Below are 21950 nucleotides of genomic sequence, written 5' to 3' on the forward strand. Positions count from 1 at the left end.
CCGGAAATGGTGGCAGGGAGCTGTAGAGGAGACCACATCAGCGGCTGCTTTTCTGCTCATCCTCCAGCCAGAGCTTCAACTCTAGTTGCTGATATTTTTTGATACAGTATTTTTCGTCTGGATTCGAAGAGAATGTGGCACAGGGGGCATTTAAAGGGTGTTTAGAGGATTTCATGGCCCTGGAATGAAACCCGCGTGTAAGGGGGGAGTCGTCTGGACCTGTGAAACAAAAACAAAAAAAGAGGGATTCTTTCCAGCGCTTTCCAGCGGATTCTTTCCAGCGGATTCAGAGTCAGTGAAGACTCGCACAGAAGACCTTTTCTGGAAGGGTTCCACTTTGCTTTGTGCCTTTTGTAATACATAAGGGCTGCTGTGAATTCATTTTGACCCCACACACTGAAGGCTGGTTGATTCGGGCAACCGAAGCCTGCCCTCCTTCAGCACTCTGCTTAGTTACCACCCAGCCCAGCCCGGCCTTTAAGCTTTCTCCTCCTCCTCAGTCTGACAGGATAGGAAGCTGCCTTATATTGAGTCACACCACGGGGTCCATCTAGCTCAGCACTGTCCACACTGACTGGCAGCAGCTCTTGAGGGTTTCAGACCGGACTCTCTTCCAGCCCTACCCAAAAACGGCGGGGCTTGAACCTGGGACATGCAAGGTCTGCCACTGAGTTACAGCTCCTGCTCTCTCAGTCTCAGTGTTGCCCCTTGTCAAACTCAGCAGGGAAGAAGACAGGGAGGTGGGGGCAGTGAAGCTAGAATTAGCCAGCTCTGCCTGTCTTTGGCTCTCTGGCGCCACCTACTGTCGACCTCCCCGCTTTCCAGCCTACCAGCTCCAATGGGCAGCTCTGGGTGGATATTTCTTCCTGGTGGGTTATCTGAGGTTCGCTAAAGGCAAAATCACGACCAAAACTCATCTCCCAGATGAAGCGCTCATGCCGTTCTCCTCCCTGCGGCTTCTTCCGTGAGGTACACCTTCCCTGGAAGTTCTTGTTGTTGTTTATTCATTTAGTCGTGTCCAACTCTTCGTGACCCCCTGGACCAGAGCACGCCAGGCACTCCTGTCTTCCACTGCCTCCCACAGTTTGGTCAGACTCATGCTGGTAGCTTTGAGAACACTGTCCAACCATCTCGTCCTCTCTCATCCCCCTCTCCTTGTGCCCTCCATCTTTCCCAGCATCAGGGTCTTTTCCAGGGAGTCTTCTCTTCTCATGAGGTGGCCAAAGTATTGGAGCCTCAGCTTCACGATCTGTCCTTCCAGTGAGCACTCAGGGCTGATTTCCTTCAGAATGGATACGTTTGTTCTTCTTGCAGTCCATGGGACTCTCAAGAGTCTCCTCCAGCACCATAATTCAAAAGCATCCATTCTTCGGCGACCAGCCTTCTTTATGGTCCAGCTCTCCTCCAGCAAAGCAGCCGTTGCGGCTGGGAAGGAGCTCATTCTGGCGGAAGCTCTTTCCAAGCTACGCAACGGCACGTCTTCTTCCTGGTGTGGATTCTCTCATGTTTCACGAGGTGGGATTTCTGGATGAAGCTCTTCCCGCAAGCAGAGCACTTGTAGGGCTTCTCACCGGTGTGGGTCCTCAGGTGCACCGTGAGGTTGGCGTTCTGGCTGAAGCTCTTCCCGCAGGCGGAGCACTTGTAGGGCTTCTTCCGGGTGTGGGTCCTCTCGTGGACGATCAGCTGGCAAGTGCTGCAGAAGTTCTTCCCACAGGCGGAGCATTTGTGCGGCTTCTCCCCCGTGTGGATCCTCTCGTGGAAGACGAGGTCCGACCTCTGGCGGAAGCACTTCCCGCAGTAGGAGCATTGGTGGGCCTTCTTCTTCCTCGTGTGGATCTGCTGGTGCCTCTTGAGATGGTCTTTGCGGCTGAGGACCTTCCCACACTCTGTGCACTGGCAGGACCCCTCCTGAGCATCATGCGTGATGGGGCCCTGCTGGAAAGCTTCCTCTGGGACACTGAGGGAGTCTGATTTCTGCCACCTGAGGCTGCCGTGGAAGGCCTCCTCATCCAACATGGGGGAAATGGATTGATCCATCATCGCGCTCCCGAGGCTTTGGTCAGCCAGCTGCCCCCGAGGTCCGTGCTCATCCTCAAAGGCTCCCTCTTCCCCGTGATCTTGAGGAAAGCTTTCTCTGGCTCTCCTTTGAGAAGGCTCCATGGGCTTTAGTTCCACAAGATGGTATTTATTTTCTTTGCTTTCATCTCCTTGTCCATAATCTGGGGCAAATGAGAGAAAAAAGCCAGCTACTGTAAACAACGTTAACAGCTTAATTTTCTAAAATGGGCATGTTTCCTCAACATCAGCTTCGTTGGACTGGTCATGTTGTGCGGATGCCTAATGATCGTCTTCCAAAGTGACTACTCTATTCCGAACTTAAAAATGGAAAGCGTAATGCTGGTGGTCAACAAAAGAGGTTTAAAGACTGTCTCAAGGCAAATCTAAAAAAGGTGGGAAACACTGGCCTGCGAGTGCTCCAATTGGAGAACAGCCTTTATCAAAGGTGTCATGGGTTTTGAAGATGCTCAAACTCAAGAGGAAAGGGAGAAATGTGCTAAGAGGAAGACACACTTGGCAAACCCTCACCATGATCAACTCCTGCCCGGAAACCTATGTTCCCACTGTAGAAGGACATGTGGATCCAGAATTGGCCTCCAAAGTCACTTATGGACTCACTGTTAAAACCGTGTTTCTGGAAGACAATCTTACTATGCTATGAGTGATCGCCAAAGAAGAAGAAGCTTACGTTGAATTATGTTGTGTATTTTTAGCATGGAGTTTTTCCTTTGGCAGTAGCTCTCATGTGATTGGCAGACTGTGGGTCACATGAGAGAGGCATTCCATTCTGTTGTGACTGTTATTCAATTAACTGTTGTTTTTAACTGTTTTTCTGTCTTCTGTTTTTCTCCCTTCCAACATTCTGATTCTATGAGCATCCAAGGACTCGAGGGCAAGGGAGCAGACTTACCCAAAAGGATGGTTTCACCTCCTGGCTTAGTTTCCACGCACAGCTCCCTCGATTTGAGGTTGGCCGAGGCCGGACCTGCCTCGGTAAAACTCACAGCCACCTCCACAAACGGCATCAGGATCTGGATGGAAGACAAAGTGCAAGATGAGGGGGATGGGGATGACATGCGTTTACTTGTCATTTACTACAAAACGTCCCAGAGTGATTTCGATTATGAAAGCATACAGGATACAAAATTTAAAATTGATTATGTCATCTGCATAATCTCCTCGTCTCTTATCATCTCCTATTTTCCCTCCCTGCTGCAGACAGCTCAACAATAGCTGGTGGCTGGAAAATGGGTTTCTGATTTTTCTCCCCATATACATAAAAAAGTAAGGCTGTCATCATGCAGCCCCCATTGGAGGATTTGTAGAGCCACACTAACCATCCTGGATTTGCATGAAGAAATGTGATTGGGAAAGTGACAAGTGAGCTTAGTAGTTACAAAACTACTAATAATAATTTTATTATTTATACCCCACCCTCCTGGGCAGCTTACAACAGTTACCTAAGGTGGGAAGGGGAAACTAGGGGATTAATGTCGGGGGAATGACAGGGGAATGGTGAGTTGGGCACAGGGCTTAGTGACTGTGTATTGGCATAAGCATGTCTTGCTCACCTACTGGGTTGTTTTTATTTTCATTATGTATTTTGTGGTTTTATATCTTGATTTTATTCTGAGAACCACCTTGAGACCCCCGGGTATATGGCGGTATATAAATTCAATATATTATTATTATTATTATTATTATTATTATTATTATTATTATTATCTGATACATGGAGAGCGAGAGGCCAAACTGCACTGAGTCAATTTGAGTACGGTTTGCATTCCTAACTTTCATAAATGATCCTCCTGAGAGTTCCACAAGGTCCAACTACCCACCCTGGATTTGGGAGGGGCTATGTCCGATACCAAGGGACCCGGGTGGCGCTGTGGGTTAAACCACAGAGCCTAGGGCTTGCCTATCAGAAGGTTGGCGGTTCGAATCCCTGCGATGGGGCGAGCTCCCGTTGCTCAGTCCCAGCTCCTGCCCACCTAGCTGTTTGAAAGCACGTCAAAGTGCAAGTAGATAAATAGGTACCGCTCCGGCGGGAAGGCAAATGGCGTTTCCGTGCGCTGCTCTGGGTTGCCAGAAGTGGCTTAGTCATGCTGGCCACATGACCCGGAAGCTGTACGCCGGCTCCCTTGGCCAATAAAGCGAGATGAGCGCCGCAACCCCAGAGTCGGTCACGACTGGACCTAATGGTCAGGGGTCCCTTTACCTTTATGTCCGATACCAGTTTTTTTTACTGCTTACCCAATTTTAATGCTCATCACTTCTTTCCAATTATATACTGTCACGGCAACACATCAGGGATCTGCAACTGTTTGTTTTGCTATTGTTGTGCTTTATGATACTGAAATTTGTGAATTAAAATCCCCCCCTTTTAAAAAAATTTAAGATCTTGCGCTGTAGGCAGGGCCGTAGCTAGGGGGTGGTGAGGTGGGCCCCCACCCGGGGCACAGGTAATGGGGGGGCCCCCACAAAATCGGCTAAAAATATGTTCATAAATATAAATATTGATTATTGCCTCATAAGAAATGGTTTTTTAAATATTTTGTTGGAAGTCGCCCAGAGTGGCTGGGGAAACCCAGCTATATGGGTGGGGCAGAAATAAATTATTATTATTATTATTATTATTATTATTATTATTATTATTATTAGAGGGTGAATTGAATGGGGGGGTTGGAGGCGAGGTGGAAAGAAGAACTAATTTGTATGTGGCTAGGGGGCACAATCTGGACAGTTCTGCCAGGGGCGCAAGATCACCTAGCTACAGCTCTGCCTGTAGGAATGGTCAAACTCCACAATGGCTACATTGGAGATGCCTCATACAGAGTCAGTCTATTGGTCTACCTAGCTCAGTATTGTCAACACTGGCTGGCAGCAGCTTTCCACCATTTCAGGCAGCGGACATTCCCAGCTTCACCTGGAGACCAGGGACTGAACTTTGTACCTTCTACATCTGCCTTGTGTGCAGGTTCCAATCCCTGGCATCTCTACGTAGGGCTGGGAACCTCTCTCAGTCTGAAAATTTATTTATTTACTTAGTGTGGTGCCTCAGGTTAAGAACTTAATTCGTTCTGGAGGTCCGTACTTAACCTGAAACTGTTCTTAACCTGAAGCACCACTTTAGCTAATGGGGCCTCCTGCTGCCGCCGAGCCGCCGGAGCACGATTTCTGTTCTCATCCTGAAATAAAATTCTTAACCTGAGGTATTATTTCTGGGTTAGCGGAGTCTGTAACCTGAAGCATCTGTAACCCGAGGTACCACTGTATTAGGTTTATATTCCGCCCTTCATCGAAATATCTCAGGGTGGTTCACAGAATAAAATACAAGACAAAACATGCAAATAAGTATCCTAGAGAGCTGCTGCCAGCCCGTGTCAAACAACACAGAGCCGGATGGACTGATGGTCTGACTCAGTGTGAGGCAGCTGTGAAACGGCCTCACCTGTTTCTCCTCTCTCTCGGCCTCTCGCTGCCTCATCAGGAAGTCCTCCGCCAGGGCCACCGCCTAGGAGCAGGTCTCGGGGCCGCACTCCCTCACCCAGCTCTGCATTTCCCGGGGCAGGATGGTCAGGAGCTGCTCCAGGATCAGCAGCTCCAGGATCTGCTCCTTGGTGTGCTTCTCGACCCTTAACCATCCGTGGCAAAGCTCCCAGAGCCGGCTGTAGGCCCCCCTCGGCCCCTTGGCCTCCTGGTAGCAGAGGCGCCGGAAGTGCTGGCGCTGCTTCTCCCTCCGCATGGCGTCCTGCCACAAGATGGCCGCCTTCACTTTCCCATAATCCTCTCTGTCCCGGCCCTCCAGCCTGCTGAAGGCCCGCTCGGCTTCTCCCCGGAGGGCCGGCAGCAGCCGGGTCACCCACTCCTCGCGCGGCCAGCGGCAGGCTTCAGCCACTTGCTCGAAGGAGGCCAGGAAGGCCTTGGCGTCATCCCACGGGGTGGGCTCCTCCGGCAACCGTGGGGTCCCCCAGCCTGAGTGGGGCGACTCCGCTGTCTTCAGGAACTCCTCCCACTGGGTTTCCCACCTCCGAAACTTTCCTTCATCCTCTTCCTGTTTGATCTGTTCTTCCGGCCTCCTTAGGTGGAATTCCCTGGCGCTCTTTGGTTGTGGCGCATGAGGGGCCGCTCCTGCCCCTCCAAACCCAGTCTTCACCATGCAGTTCACAGAGTCTTGCTCCTCCATTTTCATCCTGGTGACACCTTGGCTGATCTCTCCACTATGTTTGTGAGACTCTATAATGACAAGATGGTGACAGCAGTCACGAAATTAAAAGACGCCTGCTTCTTGGGAGAAAAGCAATGACAAACCTAGACAGCACCTTGAAACGCAGAGACCTCACCTTGCCAGCAAAGGCCCATATAGTCACAGCTATGGTTTTCCCAGTACAGTGATACCTCGGGTTAAGAACTTAATTCGTTCTGGAGGCCTGTTCTTAACCTGAAACTGTTCTTAACCTGAAGCATCACTTTAGCTAATGGGGCCTCCTGCTGCCACTGCGCTGCCGCCGCACAATTTCTGTTCTCATCCTGAAGCAAAGTTCTTAACCCGAGGTAATATTTCTGGGTTAGCGGAGTCTGTAACCTGAAGCGTATGTAACCTGAAGCGTGTGTAACCCGAGGTACCACTGTAGTGATGTATGGAAGTGAGAGCTGGACCATAAAGAAGGCTGATCGCTGAAGAATTGATGCTTTTGAATTATGGTGCTGGAGGAGACTCTTGAGAGTCCCATGGACTGCAAGAAGATCAAACCTCTCCATTCTGAAGATAATCAGCCCTGAGTGCTCACTGGAAGGACAGATCGTGAAGCTGAGGCTCCAATACTTTGGCCACCTCATGAGAAGAGAAGACTCCCTGGAAAAGACCCTGATGTTGGGAAAGATGGAGGACACGAGGAGAAGGGGACGACAGAGGACGAGATGGTTGGACAGTGTTCTCGAAGCTACAAACATGAGTCTGAACAAACTGCGGGAGGCCGTGGAAGACAGAAGGGTCTGGCGTGCTCTGGTCCATGGGGTCACGAAGAGTCAGACATGACTAAACGACTAAACAACAACAATAATGACAAGTGCAAGTCAACAAGATCAAGCAAGACTCCTTTACGCAAAGGCGCGGGGGGAATATCAGAAACCTAATATTAGATCTAATAAAGGAAAGCATGGGAGACAGTTAAATGATGTTAAAAGATGTTTAAGGAGGGAGAGAGGTTTAGAAAAAGTATAAAATAGTGGAGCCTGGCAACTTATTATATCCGAAGGGAGTCAGGAGTTTCAAGGCAGGGAACTGATTGCATGTATTTCTGAAGACATAAAATGAATGCATTTTAGGGGAAAGTGACAAGAGAAAGCTTTAAAGGAAATCTAGAAGAAGTCAGAGCCCAGTTGAAGTATCTGCTTCCATTATTAAGCACCTTTTCCATCTAAGTTATAATACTTATTTGGCTCTGTAGTAGCAACATGGTTTCATTTTAGAAATGTTTTAAAAATTAACTATTTAAACACTGATGTTCGTGGCATTTTGGGCACGTAAATTGTACATTGATTGTATGCAGTAATAGAACCTGGTTCAGAAAGAGAAAGGTTACAACAGCCAACCAGCCAGCCATACGTTAATTCAGAATAAGGGAATTGTCTTTAAAAAGGGGGGGGGGGAAACGTTGACAGCTATGTCCTAGACCCCTTCAACCAGGTCCCACACCCCTGATTTGTCTTTTCTCCAAAATAAAAAAGCCCTAGATGTATTCCTACTCTTTCCTCCACAGCAGAGCTGTTCCATCGTCCGGATCATTTTGCTTATCCTTTCCGGAATCTTTCCTAGACTCGCACGTCTATTTTAGGTTGTGACATTGGGAGGCAATGCAAAGAAATGATTCGACCCGCCGCCCCATCGAGCCCCTCTCTGGCCGCTTCATGAAACGATGCAACATTCCCCTCTTCCTCCCCACATCCCACTTTGGGGATCAATTGTTTTCCATCCCCCGCTTGCAGTTCAAAGTTGTAACTCACCAAGAACCCGGCTCGCCCTTCCCCGGGAACCTGTCGCGCGACCCCACGGAAACACACACACACAATAGACTTTCGAGAAGAAAAACTGATCTTAGAAGCTGGGGTGGGAGAGAGAAAGAGCGTGTGAAAAGCCCGTTTCCGGAGGAGGAGACAGAGACGTAGGGAGGGGCGTCTGGTGTTGACATCCTCCTGGTTAGAGACGGGGGAGAAAGGTGGCTGCGTAAAGACGCGCGTACCGGGGGGTAGGAAAGATCGCGCACAAGCTTTCAGTGTTTTGCTCCTTTTGCAAAAAAATTAATGACTGAGTTTCTGGAGCTCTGGCAAGGCTGTCGGAGCGATTCACAGAATGCAAGGAATTAAAAGGCAATATTTGTTGGCATCTGTCGACAATGGAGTGCGCCTCCGGGGGTGAAGTCAAACGGATGGAGAATCGCAGCGCCTGCTGTGGCTGCAGAGGCCAGTAACTTGCAACTGCTGCCTCCTGTGTTTTTTAGCAGCACCGAAGTGACCATGCCCAGGTGCAAGCCTGGGCAGCGTGTCTGGAGGTCCTGGGCTGCCCAAACCTGCCTCTTGGCCTCACTGATGTGGTCCAGAGGAAAGCAGAGCAATACATCTGGGCAGATCTCTGGTGTGAAAGGAAAGCAGAACAAGGCGTTTGGCACCAGCAAGAGTTGCTAAAGGCACCATCCAGCATTCTTAGGTATTCCATTCCAGATTTGTCTAGGGTTTACTCCTTAGCCATTTCTTCTCCCAAGGTGTTGCCATTAGTATATAAAGCCCTTCACAACTTGGGGCCAGCTCACTTGCGATACCGTTTTGCCCCATATATGCCCACTTGGCACCTTCAACCTGCAGCACTGACACTACTACAAATGCCCCGTAACACTCGTTTAGCACTTGTAATAAATCCATCTTTCAGTGTGGCTCTTTGGGACTCCCTGCCTCTTGACACTGGGCAGGAAAGGCTTTCACTGTTTTCTTTCTAGCTCCTGCTCAAAACATTCTTGTTTAGACAATCCTACCTGGATACATGGGCGTGGGTGGCGCTGTGGGTTAAACCACAGAGCCTAGGACTTGCCGATCAGAAGGTCGGCAGTTCGAATCCCCGTAACGGGGTGAGCTCCCGTTGCTCGGTCCCTGCTCCTGCCAACCTAGCAGTTCAAAAGCACGTCAAAGTGCAAGTAGATAAATAGGTACCGCTCCAGCGGGAAAGTAAATGGCGTTTCCGTGTGCTGCTCTGGTTCGCCAGAAGTGGCTTAGTCATGCTGGCCACATGACCCGGAAGCTGTATGCCGGCTCCCTTGGCCAGTAAAGCGAGATGACCACCGCAATCCCAGAGTCGGCCACGACTGGACCTAATGGTCAGGGGTCCCTTTTACCCAGATATATAGGCTGTCGATATGTGTTTCGATCTGTCTTCAGATTCTTCTTGGTGCTAGCTAGCTATTTATTTATTGGATGTTTCAGATAGCTGTTTTTAACTTTTTTCTTTTTTATGATTTTTATTAATTTTCTAATTTACATTTTAAAGTATTCAGACAGTAATACCATAAAATGTCATATTAAAAGGCAATCTGAAATCATGCCTATTCCTGCATTGCATGGGTTGACCTTCCAACTGTACAATTCCAAGGAAGGTAAATGGCGTTTCCATGTGCTCCTGTTTCCGTCAGTGTTCCGTTGTGTCAGAAGCGGTTTAGTCCTGCTGGCCACATCACTCAGAAAGCTGTCTGCGGACAAACGCTGGATCCCTCAGCCTGAAAGCAAGATGAGCGCCGCAATCCCATAGTCACCTTTGACTGGACTTTAACTGTCCAGGGGTCCTTTACCATTTTACCTTTGCTTTTTTACAATTCCAGGCAGAGGGCCTTCTCAGTAGTGGCGCCCGCCCTGTGGAACACCCTCCCATCAGTTGTCAAGGAAATAAACAACTATCTGACTTTCAGAAGACATCTGCAGGCAGCCCTGTTTAGGGAAGTTTTTAATGTTTGATGTTTTACCGTGTTTTTAATATTCTGTTGGGAGCTGCCCAGAGTGGCTGGGGAAACCCATCTAGATGAGTGGGGTATAAATAATAAAATTATTATTTTTATTATCCATGTTTGGAATGAGATGGAATGTGTCACCTCCCGGCTTCAACCACATATCCACAGATACTGCCGCAGGCCACCTGAATCCATCTCACATACCACATATGAGCATATAATAATAATAATAATAATAATAATAATAATAATAATAATAATATCTTTAGTGTCATTGACCCCTTCGGGGACAACGAAATTACTTGACTGCTCCATAAAAACACTAATTAAAACAATACAGTATAATACAGCAAGGAAGATTAGATGACTTTCAAAGTCCGGGCTTCCCATTCAGGGCTGAGATCGCTCTGGAGAAGAAGCTGTTCTTAAGACAACTCGTTCTTGTCTTCATCGTCCTGTATCTCCGTCCCGACGGCAAGAGCTCGAAGAGACAGTGACTAGGATGCGATGGATCTTTTACTATGTCCAGTGCCTTCCTATGGCACCTTGTGGCATAAATCTGCTCTAAGGTGGAGAGTGGGCAGCCAACAATGCTCTCTGCTGCCTTAACAACCCTGCACAACCCCATCCTGTCCTGGGTAGTACAGCTTCCGTACCACACACATAAGCCATAAGTGAGCACGCTCTCAATGGCACAGTGATAGAAGGCAAGCAGCAGTTTCTGCGGAAGATGGTTTTTTCTTAGTATTCTCAAAAAGTACAGTCTCTGCTGCGCCTTCTTCACAAGCCCCCTTGTGTCGACACTCCAGGACAGATCCTCTTGTAATTCAATGCCCAAAAATCTGAACGTATATAAGAGCTGGATCAGGTCAAGGGCTCATCTAGTCCAATATCCTTTTCTCACAGGGGCTGATCAGATGACCTGATGGGAAGCCTGGAAGCAGGATCTGAGTGTAGCAGCGAATCTCCCTTCCTGTAGTTTCCAGCGACTGGTATTCAGAAGCCTTACTGCCTCTGGGAACCACTCCAACAAAGCACAACCTCCTCTGAGAAATGTTTTAACATTGTTTATTGTTGTTGTTGCTTAAAACCAACCCTGAACACACTAACATATCAGCATGCAAATCTATCCAGAGGAGAACGATCTGTAAAGGACAGTTTGCTGCCTGCTTAAATAAATACGAGGTGAATATAACAGTACATAATGCTTTTTAAAGAAAAAAATCAAGGAAAACTCTCTTTTTACGTAGTTTTTGCATAAGGTGAGTGCTGAACACAAAACTTTTATATATCTGGAAAGCAGCTGGAATACTGCTTCCTTTGGCAATTTAATTGTTTGCTGGAGAACTGACAGGATATTTTCAAATGTTTACTGTCCTCAGGATCTGTTCTGCTTCGATTCCAATTTCTGAAACCCCACCTCCCACACACCGTCCAACTTCCAAGATGCATCGCCAGACTTTATTTAAAGTACAATGGAACCTTGGTTTTCTAGCGTCTCGGAAGCCGAACGTTTCAGTTTTAGAACGCTGAAAACCCCGAAGTAATTGCTTCTGTTTTTGAACGCGCCTTGGAAGTTGAACGGCTTCTGCTGAGGTATTTTCCATTTTCTCCGTTCAAATTGCAGACCGCCCTTTGTGCCTTGGTTTTCGAACGTTTTGGAAGTCGAACAGTCTTCCGGAACAGATTACATTCAAAAACCGAGGTTCCACTGTAACTGGGGGTTTGTTTGTTTTTTGCTAAACTCTGAGTATTTATACAGCTTCTCTACTGTGAGAGGGTTCTCAGACAGGGTAGTCGTGACTGTTCTATGTGTGGGGAAAGCTTCGTTTTTATGATTTCTCCCCCGGGTGCATTTTCTTATGCGAAGTGAGATGGTCGCTCCGACTGAAGCTCTTGCCACACTCCAGGCATTTATACGGCTTCTCCCCTGTGTGCATCCTCTGGTGGATAGTGAGGCGGTAACTCCGGCTGAAATTCTTCCCGCACACCAAGCATTTGTAAGGCTTTTCTCCGGTGTGGATTCTCTGGTGTGAGGTGAGGTCCGTGCTCTGACTGAAGCTCTTCCCGCACGCGGCGCACATGTACGGCTTCTCCCCCGTGTGCGTCCTCTGATGTAAAGTCAGGTGGTCGCTCCGGCTGAAGCTCTTTCCGCACTCCGAGCAGGTGTAGGGCTTCTCCCCTGTGTGGGTTCTTTTGTGTGCGGTAAGGTTTGACACTTGGATGAAGCTCTTTCCGCACTCGGAGCACTTGTACGGCTTCTCGCCCGTGTGGACTCTCTGGTGGGCCTTCAGGCTTGATTTGCAGCTGAAGCTTTTGCCGCACACAAGGCACTTGTTCGGCCTCTTTCCCTTCTGCTGGCTGAGGAATTCGTGGAAGTTGCCGACCTGAATGGCGACGGACTTATTCCTCCTCTTCTCGTTTGGTTCCAGATTCCTTCTCGGCTGCCTGTTTGGCCTGCTTCGATCTTCAGAGTGCTCTTCCACCTCCTGATGCAGAAGTGTTTCTGAAGATGCTGCGTCCGGCTCCACCTCGATCTCGCCGTCCCACACAGCTCCTGCTAGGATAAAGGCAAAGAACTAGCAAAAGAAGGGACATTTTATCACATGTGGTGGGAATGTAAAAAAGTGAAAAACTTCTGGGAAATGATATATAATGAGATGAAAAAGATGTTGAAATATACATTTATTAAGAAACCAGAACCATTTTTACTTGGCATTGTAGGAGACGATATAAACAGAAAGGGCTGTAAGTTGTTTTTAATGACAGCAGCAAGACTATCGCTGGCACAAAAATGGAAGCAAGAAGAACTACCGACGAAAGAAGAATGGGGGATGAAACTGATGGACTATGCAGAATTAGATAAACTAACTGGAAGGATTCGAAACCTGCGGGACCAGAGATTCTCAGAAGACCGGAGTAAATGTGCGGACTATTTGAAAAGCAATTGTGATGAACAGATCACACTAGTAGGTTTGCAAGAAGTTTTGTAAGCTGAATTATTTGAAATATTGCAAAGAAGACAATGAGGTGAATTATTAGTTAAGGATAATTAAAGGTAATATGAAATTAAGAAATGCATAATAAGTGACAAAGAACGGAAAATCACCAGAGGCGTTGACGGAAGTCCAAAAATATTGTATAAGATGAGAAGTTAAGCTGTATGAATGTTAGAATTAATATTTTTAAAAAAATTAATAAAAATGTATATAAAAAAGGCAAAGAACTATCAAGAGTTCAAACCAAGAGACTCTAATTAGTAGAAGTGATCATTAGCAAATAGGTGAGGAATGGAAAAGCCTTCCGGATACTGGTGAACTACAGCTCCCAGCAAGCACAGCCAATGGTCAGGTCTGGTGGGAATTATAGTCCAGCAACATCTAGAGTTCCACAATTCTGATCTACAAAGCAATAAAGCAGGGGTGACTCCCCAAACGTCTTGTCCTGTGAAGCACTTGAAGATCGGGTCTTGGCTGACCACTTTATGAATTTCCTGCCTGTTGTAGCATCTAGCCCAGCCCTCTGCAATGCAGAGGTCAACCAAGGGAGCAACTACAGAACGCTGAAGAACTTAAGGGACATGGGTGGCGCTGTGGGTTAAACCACAGAGCCTAGGACTTGCCGATCAGAAGGTCAGCGGTTCGAATCCCCGCGATGGGGTGAGCTCCTGTTGCTCGGTCCCTGCTCCTGCCAACCTAGCAGTTCGAAAGCACATCAAAGTGCTCCGGCGGGAAGGTAAACGGCGTTTCTGTGCGCTGCTCTGGTTCGCCAGAAGCGGCTTAGTCATGCTGGCCACATGACCCGGAAGCTGTACGCCGGCTCCCTCGGCCAATAAAGCGAGATGAGCGCCACAGCCCCAGAGTCGGCCACGACTGGACCTAATGGTCAGGGGTCCCTTTACCTTTACCTTTGTAGCATCCAGCCCAGCCCCCTGCAATGCAGAGGTCAGTCAAGGGAGCAACTACAGAGCGCTGAAGATCTTGGGCGCAAGCAAGGCTTATCCCTCCTTACCCAGCAGGCCGGCCTCGTCAATGTCATCGTCATATTCTTGCTTGGCCTCCCTGCACAGCTGTCTCTGCTCGACCTCAGATGGGGCCTGGCCTGCCTCAGAGGAACTCAGAGATGCCTTCTCAAAGACCACCTGAAACAGCAGAGAAGAACCTTTCTGAGATCATAGAATTGTAGAGTTGGAAGGGTCTCCAACCCCACGCAATGTAGGAAACTCAGATAAAGCTGGTGCCCACCCAACCTCTGCTTAAAAACCTCCAAGGAAGGAGAGTCCACAACCTCCTGAGGGAGTCCCTTCCACTGTCAAACAGCTCTTATTGTCAGAAAGTGATTCTTGGTGTTTCATCGGAATCTGCTTCCTTGTAACTTGAATCCATTGGTTCTGGCCCTACGCTCCGGGGCAGGAGAAAACAAGCTTGCTCCATCTTCCATGGGACAGACCCTCAGATGTTTGAAGGTGGCTATCTCTTCTCCTCTCAGTCTCCTATATCAGGGATGAGGAACCTATGAACCTCTGGTTTTTGCTAGACTAAAAGTCCCATCCTCCCCGAGCATTTAGAGCAGCGGTTCTCAACCTGTGGGTCCCCAGATGTTGTTGGACTACAACTCCCATCATCCCTGAGCTCTGGCCTTGCTAGCTAGGGGTGATGGGAGTTGTAGTTGAACAACATCTGGGGACCCACAGGTTGAGAAAGGCTGATTTAGAGAACTGGAAGCTGAGGTGGCCTCTATGGCTAGCAGTGTCTTTTACCAGCTATGGTCAGGAAGCCAACTGCAGCCGTTCTTGGACAGGGGTAGTCTGACCACAGTCGTCCAAGTGTTGATAGCCTCCAAACACAATTATTTCAATGTGCTCCATGTGGGGACATTCTTGGGCCTAGTCTAGAGGCTCCAGCTGGTGTAAAATGAGGACAGTTGATGGGGACAGACTACTGCCAGCACATATTCCCTGTTGAACTTCCAGTGCTCCCTGAAGACATTTTTTTAAGAATTCCAGCAGGCAGTTTAAGTCTGATTTTATACTTTTAACTGATGTTTACCTTTCCTGTACTGTATCTTAGAAAACCACTTAGAGACTACTGCATTTAAGCAGCATATAAATGGCTTAAATAAAAACAAGCAAGCAACAGGGTCAGGAAGGTGAGTAATAAGGGGTTAATTATTCCCCCCCCCCCCAAAAAAAAATCAAAAATCTTGAAGGACAAATTAGGATTGAGTTTCCCTAGAAAATATAACTCCTTATGGAGGAAAACCTAATGGAGTACTTGCATTTAAAATTTATGTTTTTTATTTATTGCTCCTTTTCCTCAAAGGGGCTCGAGGTGGCGTAAATGGGTCTTCCCCATCTCATTTAACCCCCACAACAACCCTGTGAGGTAGGTTAGGGTGAGAGACAGTGACTGGCCCGAGGGTACCCAGAAAACTTGCTGTGAATTCATGGCATGCTGTACGTTGAAGGAAAATAATATGAAAATGATGTACTGTTGGTATTTAACACCAAGTAAGTTAGCAAATATAAGGGACGCAGGTGGCGCTGTGGGTTAAACCACAGAGCCTAGGACTTGCCGATCAGAAGGTTGGCGGTTCGAATCCCTGCAACGGGGTGAGCTCCCGTTGCTCAGTCCCTGCTCCTGCCAACCTAGCAGTTCTAAAGCATGTCAAAGAGCAAGTAGATAAATAGGTACCACTCCGGCGGGAAGGTAAATGGCGTTTCCGTGTGCTGCTCTGGTTTGACAGAAACGGCTTAGTCATGCTGGCCACATGACCCGGAAGCTGTACGCCGGCTCCCTTGGCCAATAAAGCGAGATGTGCGCCACAACCCCAGAGTCGGCCACGACTGGACCTAATGGTCAGGGGTCCCTTTACCTTTTTAAGTTAGCAATTATCAGGTACAAATATCTGTTGGAAATGTAAAGAAAAAGGCACCTTTTATCATATGTGGTGAATGTGTAAGGTAATAAAAGCATTCTGGGAAATGATATATAATGAATTGAAAAAAATGTTTAAAATAACCAAAGGCTTTTCTATTAGGAATTTTAAAGGTTGCCCAGCGAACTTCATCATGGCCGAGTGGGGGTTTGAACCCTGGTCCTCCAGGTCCTACTCTGACACTCTAACCCATGGGTAGGCAAACTAAGGCCTGGGGGCTGGATCCGGCCCAATCGCCTTCTAAATCCGGCCCGCGGATGGTCTGGGAATCAGCGTGTTTTTACATGAGTAGAATGTGTGCTTTTATTTAAAATGCATCTCTGGGTTATTTGTGGGGCATAGGAATTCGTTCATATTTTCTTTTCCAAAATATAGTCCGGCCCCCCACAAAGTCTGAGGGACAGTGGACCAGCCCCCTGCTGAAAAAGTTTGCTGACCCCCAGTGGCGTAGCGTGGGTTGTCAGCACCCGGGGCAAGGCAAGTAATTTGTGCCCCCTAACCCGTGGATTTGCGCCCCCTAACCCGTGGATTTGTGCCCCCTAACCCCCAGATGTTGCGCCCGGTGCGGCCGGCCCCCCCTGCACCCCCCACGCTACGCCACTGCTGACCCCTGCTCTAACCCTTACGGCACACTAGCTCTCCGAGGTTGTGAGTTTGTGCCTCACCCGGAGCATACGTCGACCCACACTGCTGTTGCACTTTCAACACCACCAACTTCAGTATGTCTCACCTGCAACCTGGCAACGAATTCTGCCAAGTGGCCTCACCTGGCTTACCTGCCTCTCGGCCTCTCGCTGCCTCAGCAGGAAATCCTCCGCCAGGGTGACAGCTTGGCAGCAGGTCTCCGGGCCGCACTCCCTCACCCAGCCCTGGATCTCTGGCGGCAGAATAGCCAGGAACTGCTCCAGGATCAGCAGCTCCAGGATCTGCTCCTTGGAGTGCCTTTCGAATCTCAACCACCGGCGGCACAGTTCCTGGAGCCGCCTGTAAGCCCCTCTCGGCTCCTCGGCCTCCTGGTAGCAGAAGCGCCGGAAGCGCTGCCGGTTCTTCTCCCGCTTCATGGCGTCCCCTCGCAAGATGGCCGCCTTCACTTTCCCATAATCCTCCCTGTCTCTGGCCTCCAAGCCGATAAAGGCCCGCTCGGCCTCTCCGCTGATGGCTGGCAGGAGGTGGGCCGTCCAGTCCTCCGTGGGCCACCGGCAGGCTTCGGCCACTTGCTCGAAGGAGGCCAGGAAGGCCTTGGCGTCGTCCCAGGGGCTGGGCTCTTCTGGTGGCGGAGGGGATGCCCAGCACACTTCTTTGGGGGTCTCCACCGTCCTCAGGAACTCCCGCCACTGGGCTTCCCAGTGATGGAGGGGGTCCTCGGCCGGTTCCTGCTTCACTGCTCCCTGGGGTCTCCTCTGCAGGAATTCCCCGACACCCCTAGCCTGGAGGACATGAAGGACTTTTCCTCTTCCTTCCGCTGAGGTGGCACCTGCAAGTTCTTGCTCCTCCATTTCCATCCCTCGCACAAAAGAGGTGCGTCGACCTACAAAAATGGGGGAAGAGCTCAACGAGAAAGGAAAAGGAGAACGAGGACAAGGTGAACTGTCAGCGCCTGACGTAAGATTGTCTTCATCGGATCCCAGAACTCTTAAAGAGTCAGGAAGAAGCAAGGGGGCTTATGAGCCTCCCCCTCTCTTTGTTTTATCCCTACAACAGATTTCCCCCAAGGCAGCAGAGGTTTAGGATCAGAGCTTTCCTTCTCCCAGATGGGCTGCCTTCCCAGGTGGGGGAGCCCCATCTGCCCCTCACTTCCCTCTACATCACGTGCAGAAACCACCTTCTTGACTGTTGGTCCCATTCTTGGTCTCATCTGTTCCACGGAGTTTGTTTTTACTTGCAGGAGAAGCCCCTAACTCACCGAGAGTTTGAGACCCATCGGCTACGCTCACCTGGTTTAGTCGGCCAGTCAAATACATTTCCCAGGTCTGTGGCTGCTGTTGCATGCTGACAGCTTTTTAAAAATTTTATTATTATTATTTTCAGTGCAAAATTACAACAGAAATTACAAACATTGAATCCAAAATAAAACAGTACAAACAAGAAAATACAAAATAAAACACAGAGAAAAAAGAACAAAACAAAAAAACAAAAAAAACCACATCTACAAATAAAACGATATCATTCTAATCTAGTCATTATATACATACAGTGGTGCCCCGCAAGACGAATGCCTTGCAAGACGGAAAACCCGCTAGACGAAAGGGTTTTCTGTTTTGGAGGTGCTTCGCAAAACGAATTTCCTATGGGCTTGCTTCGCAAGACGAAAATGTCTTGCAAGTTCCTGCGGGGTTTTTTCCTCCCCCCCCCCTTTTCCCAAGCCGCTAATCAGCTGATCCTAAGCCGCTAAGCCGCTTATCAGCTGATCCGCTAAGCCGCTTATCAGCTGATCCACTAAGCCCGCTAATCCGCTAATGGGCTTGCTTCGCAAGACCGCAAGACGAAGAGACTCGCGGAACGGATTCTTTTCGTCTTGCGAGGCACCACTGTATACACATATTGACGTCCTTCCTTTGTTCTAAGACCTCAAAATTTTTACTCTTTCTAGGTTGTTGTGTCTAATACAGATTACCTCTATCTTTATACTTTTTACACCATTTTTCTCTTTCCTTACCCCTGCAAAGCATCATTCATTACATACTGATATGCTTACTCCAGAACAATGTTTTTTCAAATACTCTTTAGCACATCCCCACTCTTTTAATAATTTTTGGTCCGATTGTCCCCTTATGAATGCTGTGAGTCTTGCCAGGTTTATATATTCACAAAATTTAATTTGCCATTCTTTCATTGATGGATTTTCCCCCCTTTCCAATTTTTTGCTATGAGCACCCTGGCAGCTGTTGTCGCGTAGAGGAATAACTTTCCTATGATTGTCAGGAATATCGTTTGTGATTATACCTAAAAGGAATGCCTCTGGTTTTTTACTAAAAGATATTTTAAACATCTTTTTGATTTCTTCATATATTTCTTATATTATTTTAAACAATTTTGGAATGAAATGTATGCATGCTGACAGCTTCTAGGAGCCACAGGTGAGAGCTGAGTGCAAAGGTGGGCAAACTGCCCCAGGAGCATGACATGCCCCCCCACCAGAGGTACCACCCCTCCCCTTATACACAAAGCTTAAAAAAAAAAATCACATCTACCGTACTTTCCCTCTGGTCCTGCCCATCAACCTTGTCAGTGGCCCCTAGGAGGCAGCCGCAAAGGGGTGGCACCCCATGGGCTGAAACAAAGCACCCTTCCACCTGCCCTAAGAGAAATAAACGCTGCCTGGACTATCCACCCACTTGGGTCTTCTTCGCTTGTCAAATCAGGGAGCAGCTGAGTGGAAAAGGAGACCCCTGACGTTGGGATGCAAAAAAAAGAAGGGAATGGGATGTGTGGTGAGTTTGGGGGTCCTTGGGGAACCCCCCCTTTTCTGCTTCCCACCCCCTTTATTGGAACCAGCTTCTCCCCATCCTTTTTACCCGGTCAGCTGTCCATGCACCTTCCAAAATTCAGGATTTTTTCCTGCCCTCCACTCTCTCCTGCAGCTGCAAAGGAGGCCAGGGGTGCAGCAACAACACCCTCCTTTTCCCACCCCCTTCATTAATACTCCTTGGCATCCCTTTCCTGCTCTTTCTAGGAAAGCAACGCTCTGTCAGCTTAACCCTTTGGAGGAAAGCCCCGTCAGGGCTGCAAGGCTCCAAACCGCAGGAAGGAGAAGGGAGTGTGGCAGTTTTCAAAGGATCTGCATTTTCCAGGCAGTAATTCAATCCCCAGCACCTTAAGATTTTTCTGCTGGATCAAGCCAATGTATTGCAAATGTCACCGTGCGCACTACATAAGAACGACGAATACTGGGGGAATACGTGCATCTCCCTGTGAATCAAAGTTTCTTTTTGGTTTTGGTTTTTCGTTGCTAGTCCTCATGATAGTGAAGCTGTGCGTGTCAGCATTCTGGCTACTGTTGCTGACATCTCTCTGCCTTCCGGCAGTTTCCAGCAAGCATTACGGCCTCCAACTGTGGCTAGTTGCCATCAATAGCCCTTGTCCTCCAGGTATTTGTCTAATCCTCTCTTAAAGCTATCTAAGTTGGGACTCTTGTGGGAGTCCCTCGGTCCAGTATATTTGAAGGAGCGTCTCCACTCCCATCTTTCTGCCTGGACACTGAGGTCCAGCGCTGAGGGACTTCTGGCGGTTCCCTAACTGTGAGAAGCGAAGTTACAGGGAAGCAGGCAGAGGGCCTTCTTGGTGGTGGCACCCGCCCTGTGGAACGCCCTCCCACCAGATGTCAAAGAGAACAACAACTACCCGACTTTAAGATGACATCTGAAGGCAGCCCTGTTTAGGGAAGCTTTTAATGTTTGAGGCATTATACCTCGGGTTAAGTACTTAATTCGTTCCGAGGTCCGTTCTTAACCTGAAGCACCACTTTAGCTAATGGGGCCTCCTGCTGCTGCCACATGATTTCTGTTCTCATCCTGAAGCAAAGTTCTTAACCCGAGGTAATATTTCTGGGTTAGCAGAGTCTGTAACCTGAAGTGTATGTAATCTGATGTACCACTGTATTTTAATATTGTGTTGGAAGCCGCCCAGAGTGGCTGGGGAGACCCAGCGAGATGGGTGGGGTATAAATAATAAATTGTTGTTGTTGTTATAGCTCAACTGTGCACCGTGAGAAGTCCTTTCTTTTATCTGTCCTGAATCTTCCAACCTTCAGCATTATGGTATGTCCGCAAGTTCCAGTGCTACAAAAAGATGGGGGAAAGTTCTCTCTATCCGACTTCTCGAACATCCATCTTCATTGTAAACGGATGGGGTAGCAAGGGGAAGAGAGAAAGGCTTGGGCCTCATTTACACCATGGGTTTAAGGCTCTATGTTGGCTTGTGTTTGTCTCCAGGGACAATGGAGTGTGCCTCCGGGGGTGAAGCAAAACTGCTTCGTTAACAGCACGAAGGTGACCTCCCTGGGTCACAAGCCTGGGCAGTGACCCCCCACCACACACACACACACCTCACTGATGTGGTCCAAACGAAAGCAGTCCAAGATGTTTGGCACCAACTTGGAAGGAGGCAAACGAGGCACCACCCAACCACCTTAGGGACTCCGCTCTGGATTTGTGAAAGGGTTTTCTCCTTAGCCTTTTCTATTCCTGAAGGCGTCCTGTGAGGCAGCAGAGGTTTAGGATCAGAGTTTTCCTTCTCCTAGGTGGGCTACCTGCAGCACATGCAGAAACCATCTTCTTGATTGTGAGATTCACTACTGATCTCACCTGCTCCATCCGCCACAGTCTGTCTGCGCATGCAGGGGAAGTCCCTAACTCACTGAGGGTTTGAGACCCATCGGCTGCCCTCACCTGGTTTAGATGGCTATTCGAAGCCATTCCCTGAGATCGTGGCCGCTGTCGCGTGCTGACGGCTTCTAGGAGCCACAGGTGAGAGCTGAGTGCAGGTGGGGACCAAAAATGGACAAACAACCCCAGAAGGAGCAGGACATGACCTCCACCAGAGGTACCACCCCTCCCCCAACACCCCATGCTCCCCTTAAAGTGCTAAGATACCGCATTATCACGGTTGCCCACAAAGAATTCTGGGAGATGTGGTTTGTTAAGGGTGCTGGGAGTTGTTAGGAAAGACATCCTGTTCCCCACACAGAGCTACAATTCCCAGAGTTCCCTGGGAAGAGGAATGAATAATTGAAGCACTTTGGGGACTCCTCATGATTCTCAGTACCCTTAGCATACAGTTCCCAGAATTCTTGGGGGGGATGCTATCACTCTTTAAAGTGGTATCATAGCACTTTAAGCGTATGGGATGAATGTGGCCACCCAGAAACACAAGTTCTGCAGCAGAATGCCACTTCTCAGCCCTGGTGATTGGTGTCCTTTGGGGTTGATAGGGTAGAAAACAGGTAGCCCAACAGTAGTAGTAATA

At 48.6% G+C, this 21950-nt stretch overlaps 2 protein-coding genes across 6 annotated transcripts; both read right to left on the reverse strand.

Annotated features, from left to right (window-relative positions):
- Positions 1–288: 288 nt before the first annotated feature.
- LOC308581039 (uncharacterized protein) lies at positions 289–5668 on the reverse strand. 2 transcript variants are annotated; one of them, XR_014004868.1, is made up of 4 exons: positions 5510–5668; positions 2969–3089; positions 624–2219; positions 289–584 (listed from the first exon to the last, which is right to left on the reverse strand). XR_014004868.1 is itself a non-coding variant. In XM_081183481.1 (3 exons), the coding sequence occupies exons 1-3, from the start codon at positions 5543–5545 to the stop codon at positions 1438–1440; spliced, it is 939 nt and encodes a 312-aa protein (XP_081039607.1). In that variant the 5' UTR covers positions 5546–5668; the 3' UTR covers positions 289–1437. The 2 variants fall into 2 exon arrangements, 1 of the variants encoding a protein (XP_081039607.1); XM_081183481.1 differs by having other exon boundaries at positions 289–2219.
- Positions 5669–11101: 5433 nt separating this feature from the next.
- LOC308580632 (uncharacterized protein) lies at positions 11102–20269 on the reverse strand. Of its 4 annotated transcripts, none has more exons than XM_081182570.1 (5): positions 19502–20269; positions 17921–17982; positions 16754–17514; positions 14061–14190; positions 11102–12606 (listed from the first exon to the last, which is right to left on the reverse strand). In XM_081182570.1, exons 1-5 carry the CDS (start codon positions 19621–19623, stop codon positions 11882–11884), a joined length of 1800 nt encoding a protein of 599 aa, XP_081038696.1. In that variant the 5' UTR covers positions 19624–20269; the 3' UTR covers positions 11102–11881. The 4 variants fall into 4 exon arrangements, with proteins under 4 accessions (XP_081038696.1, XP_081038695.1, XP_081038697.1 ...); XM_081182569.1 differs by having other exon boundaries at positions 11102–12609; XM_081182571.1 differs by having other exon boundaries at positions 11102–12609; positions 16763–17514; positions 19502–20267.
- Between the last annotated feature and the right edge of the window lie 1681 nt (positions 20270–21950).

Source organism: Podarcis bocagei (genome assembly GCF_964188305.1).
Source record: "Podarcis bocagei genome assembly, chromosome: 2".
Lineage (NCBI taxonomy): Eukaryota > Metazoa > Chordata > Lepidosauria > Squamata > Lacertidae > Podarcis > Podarcis bocagei.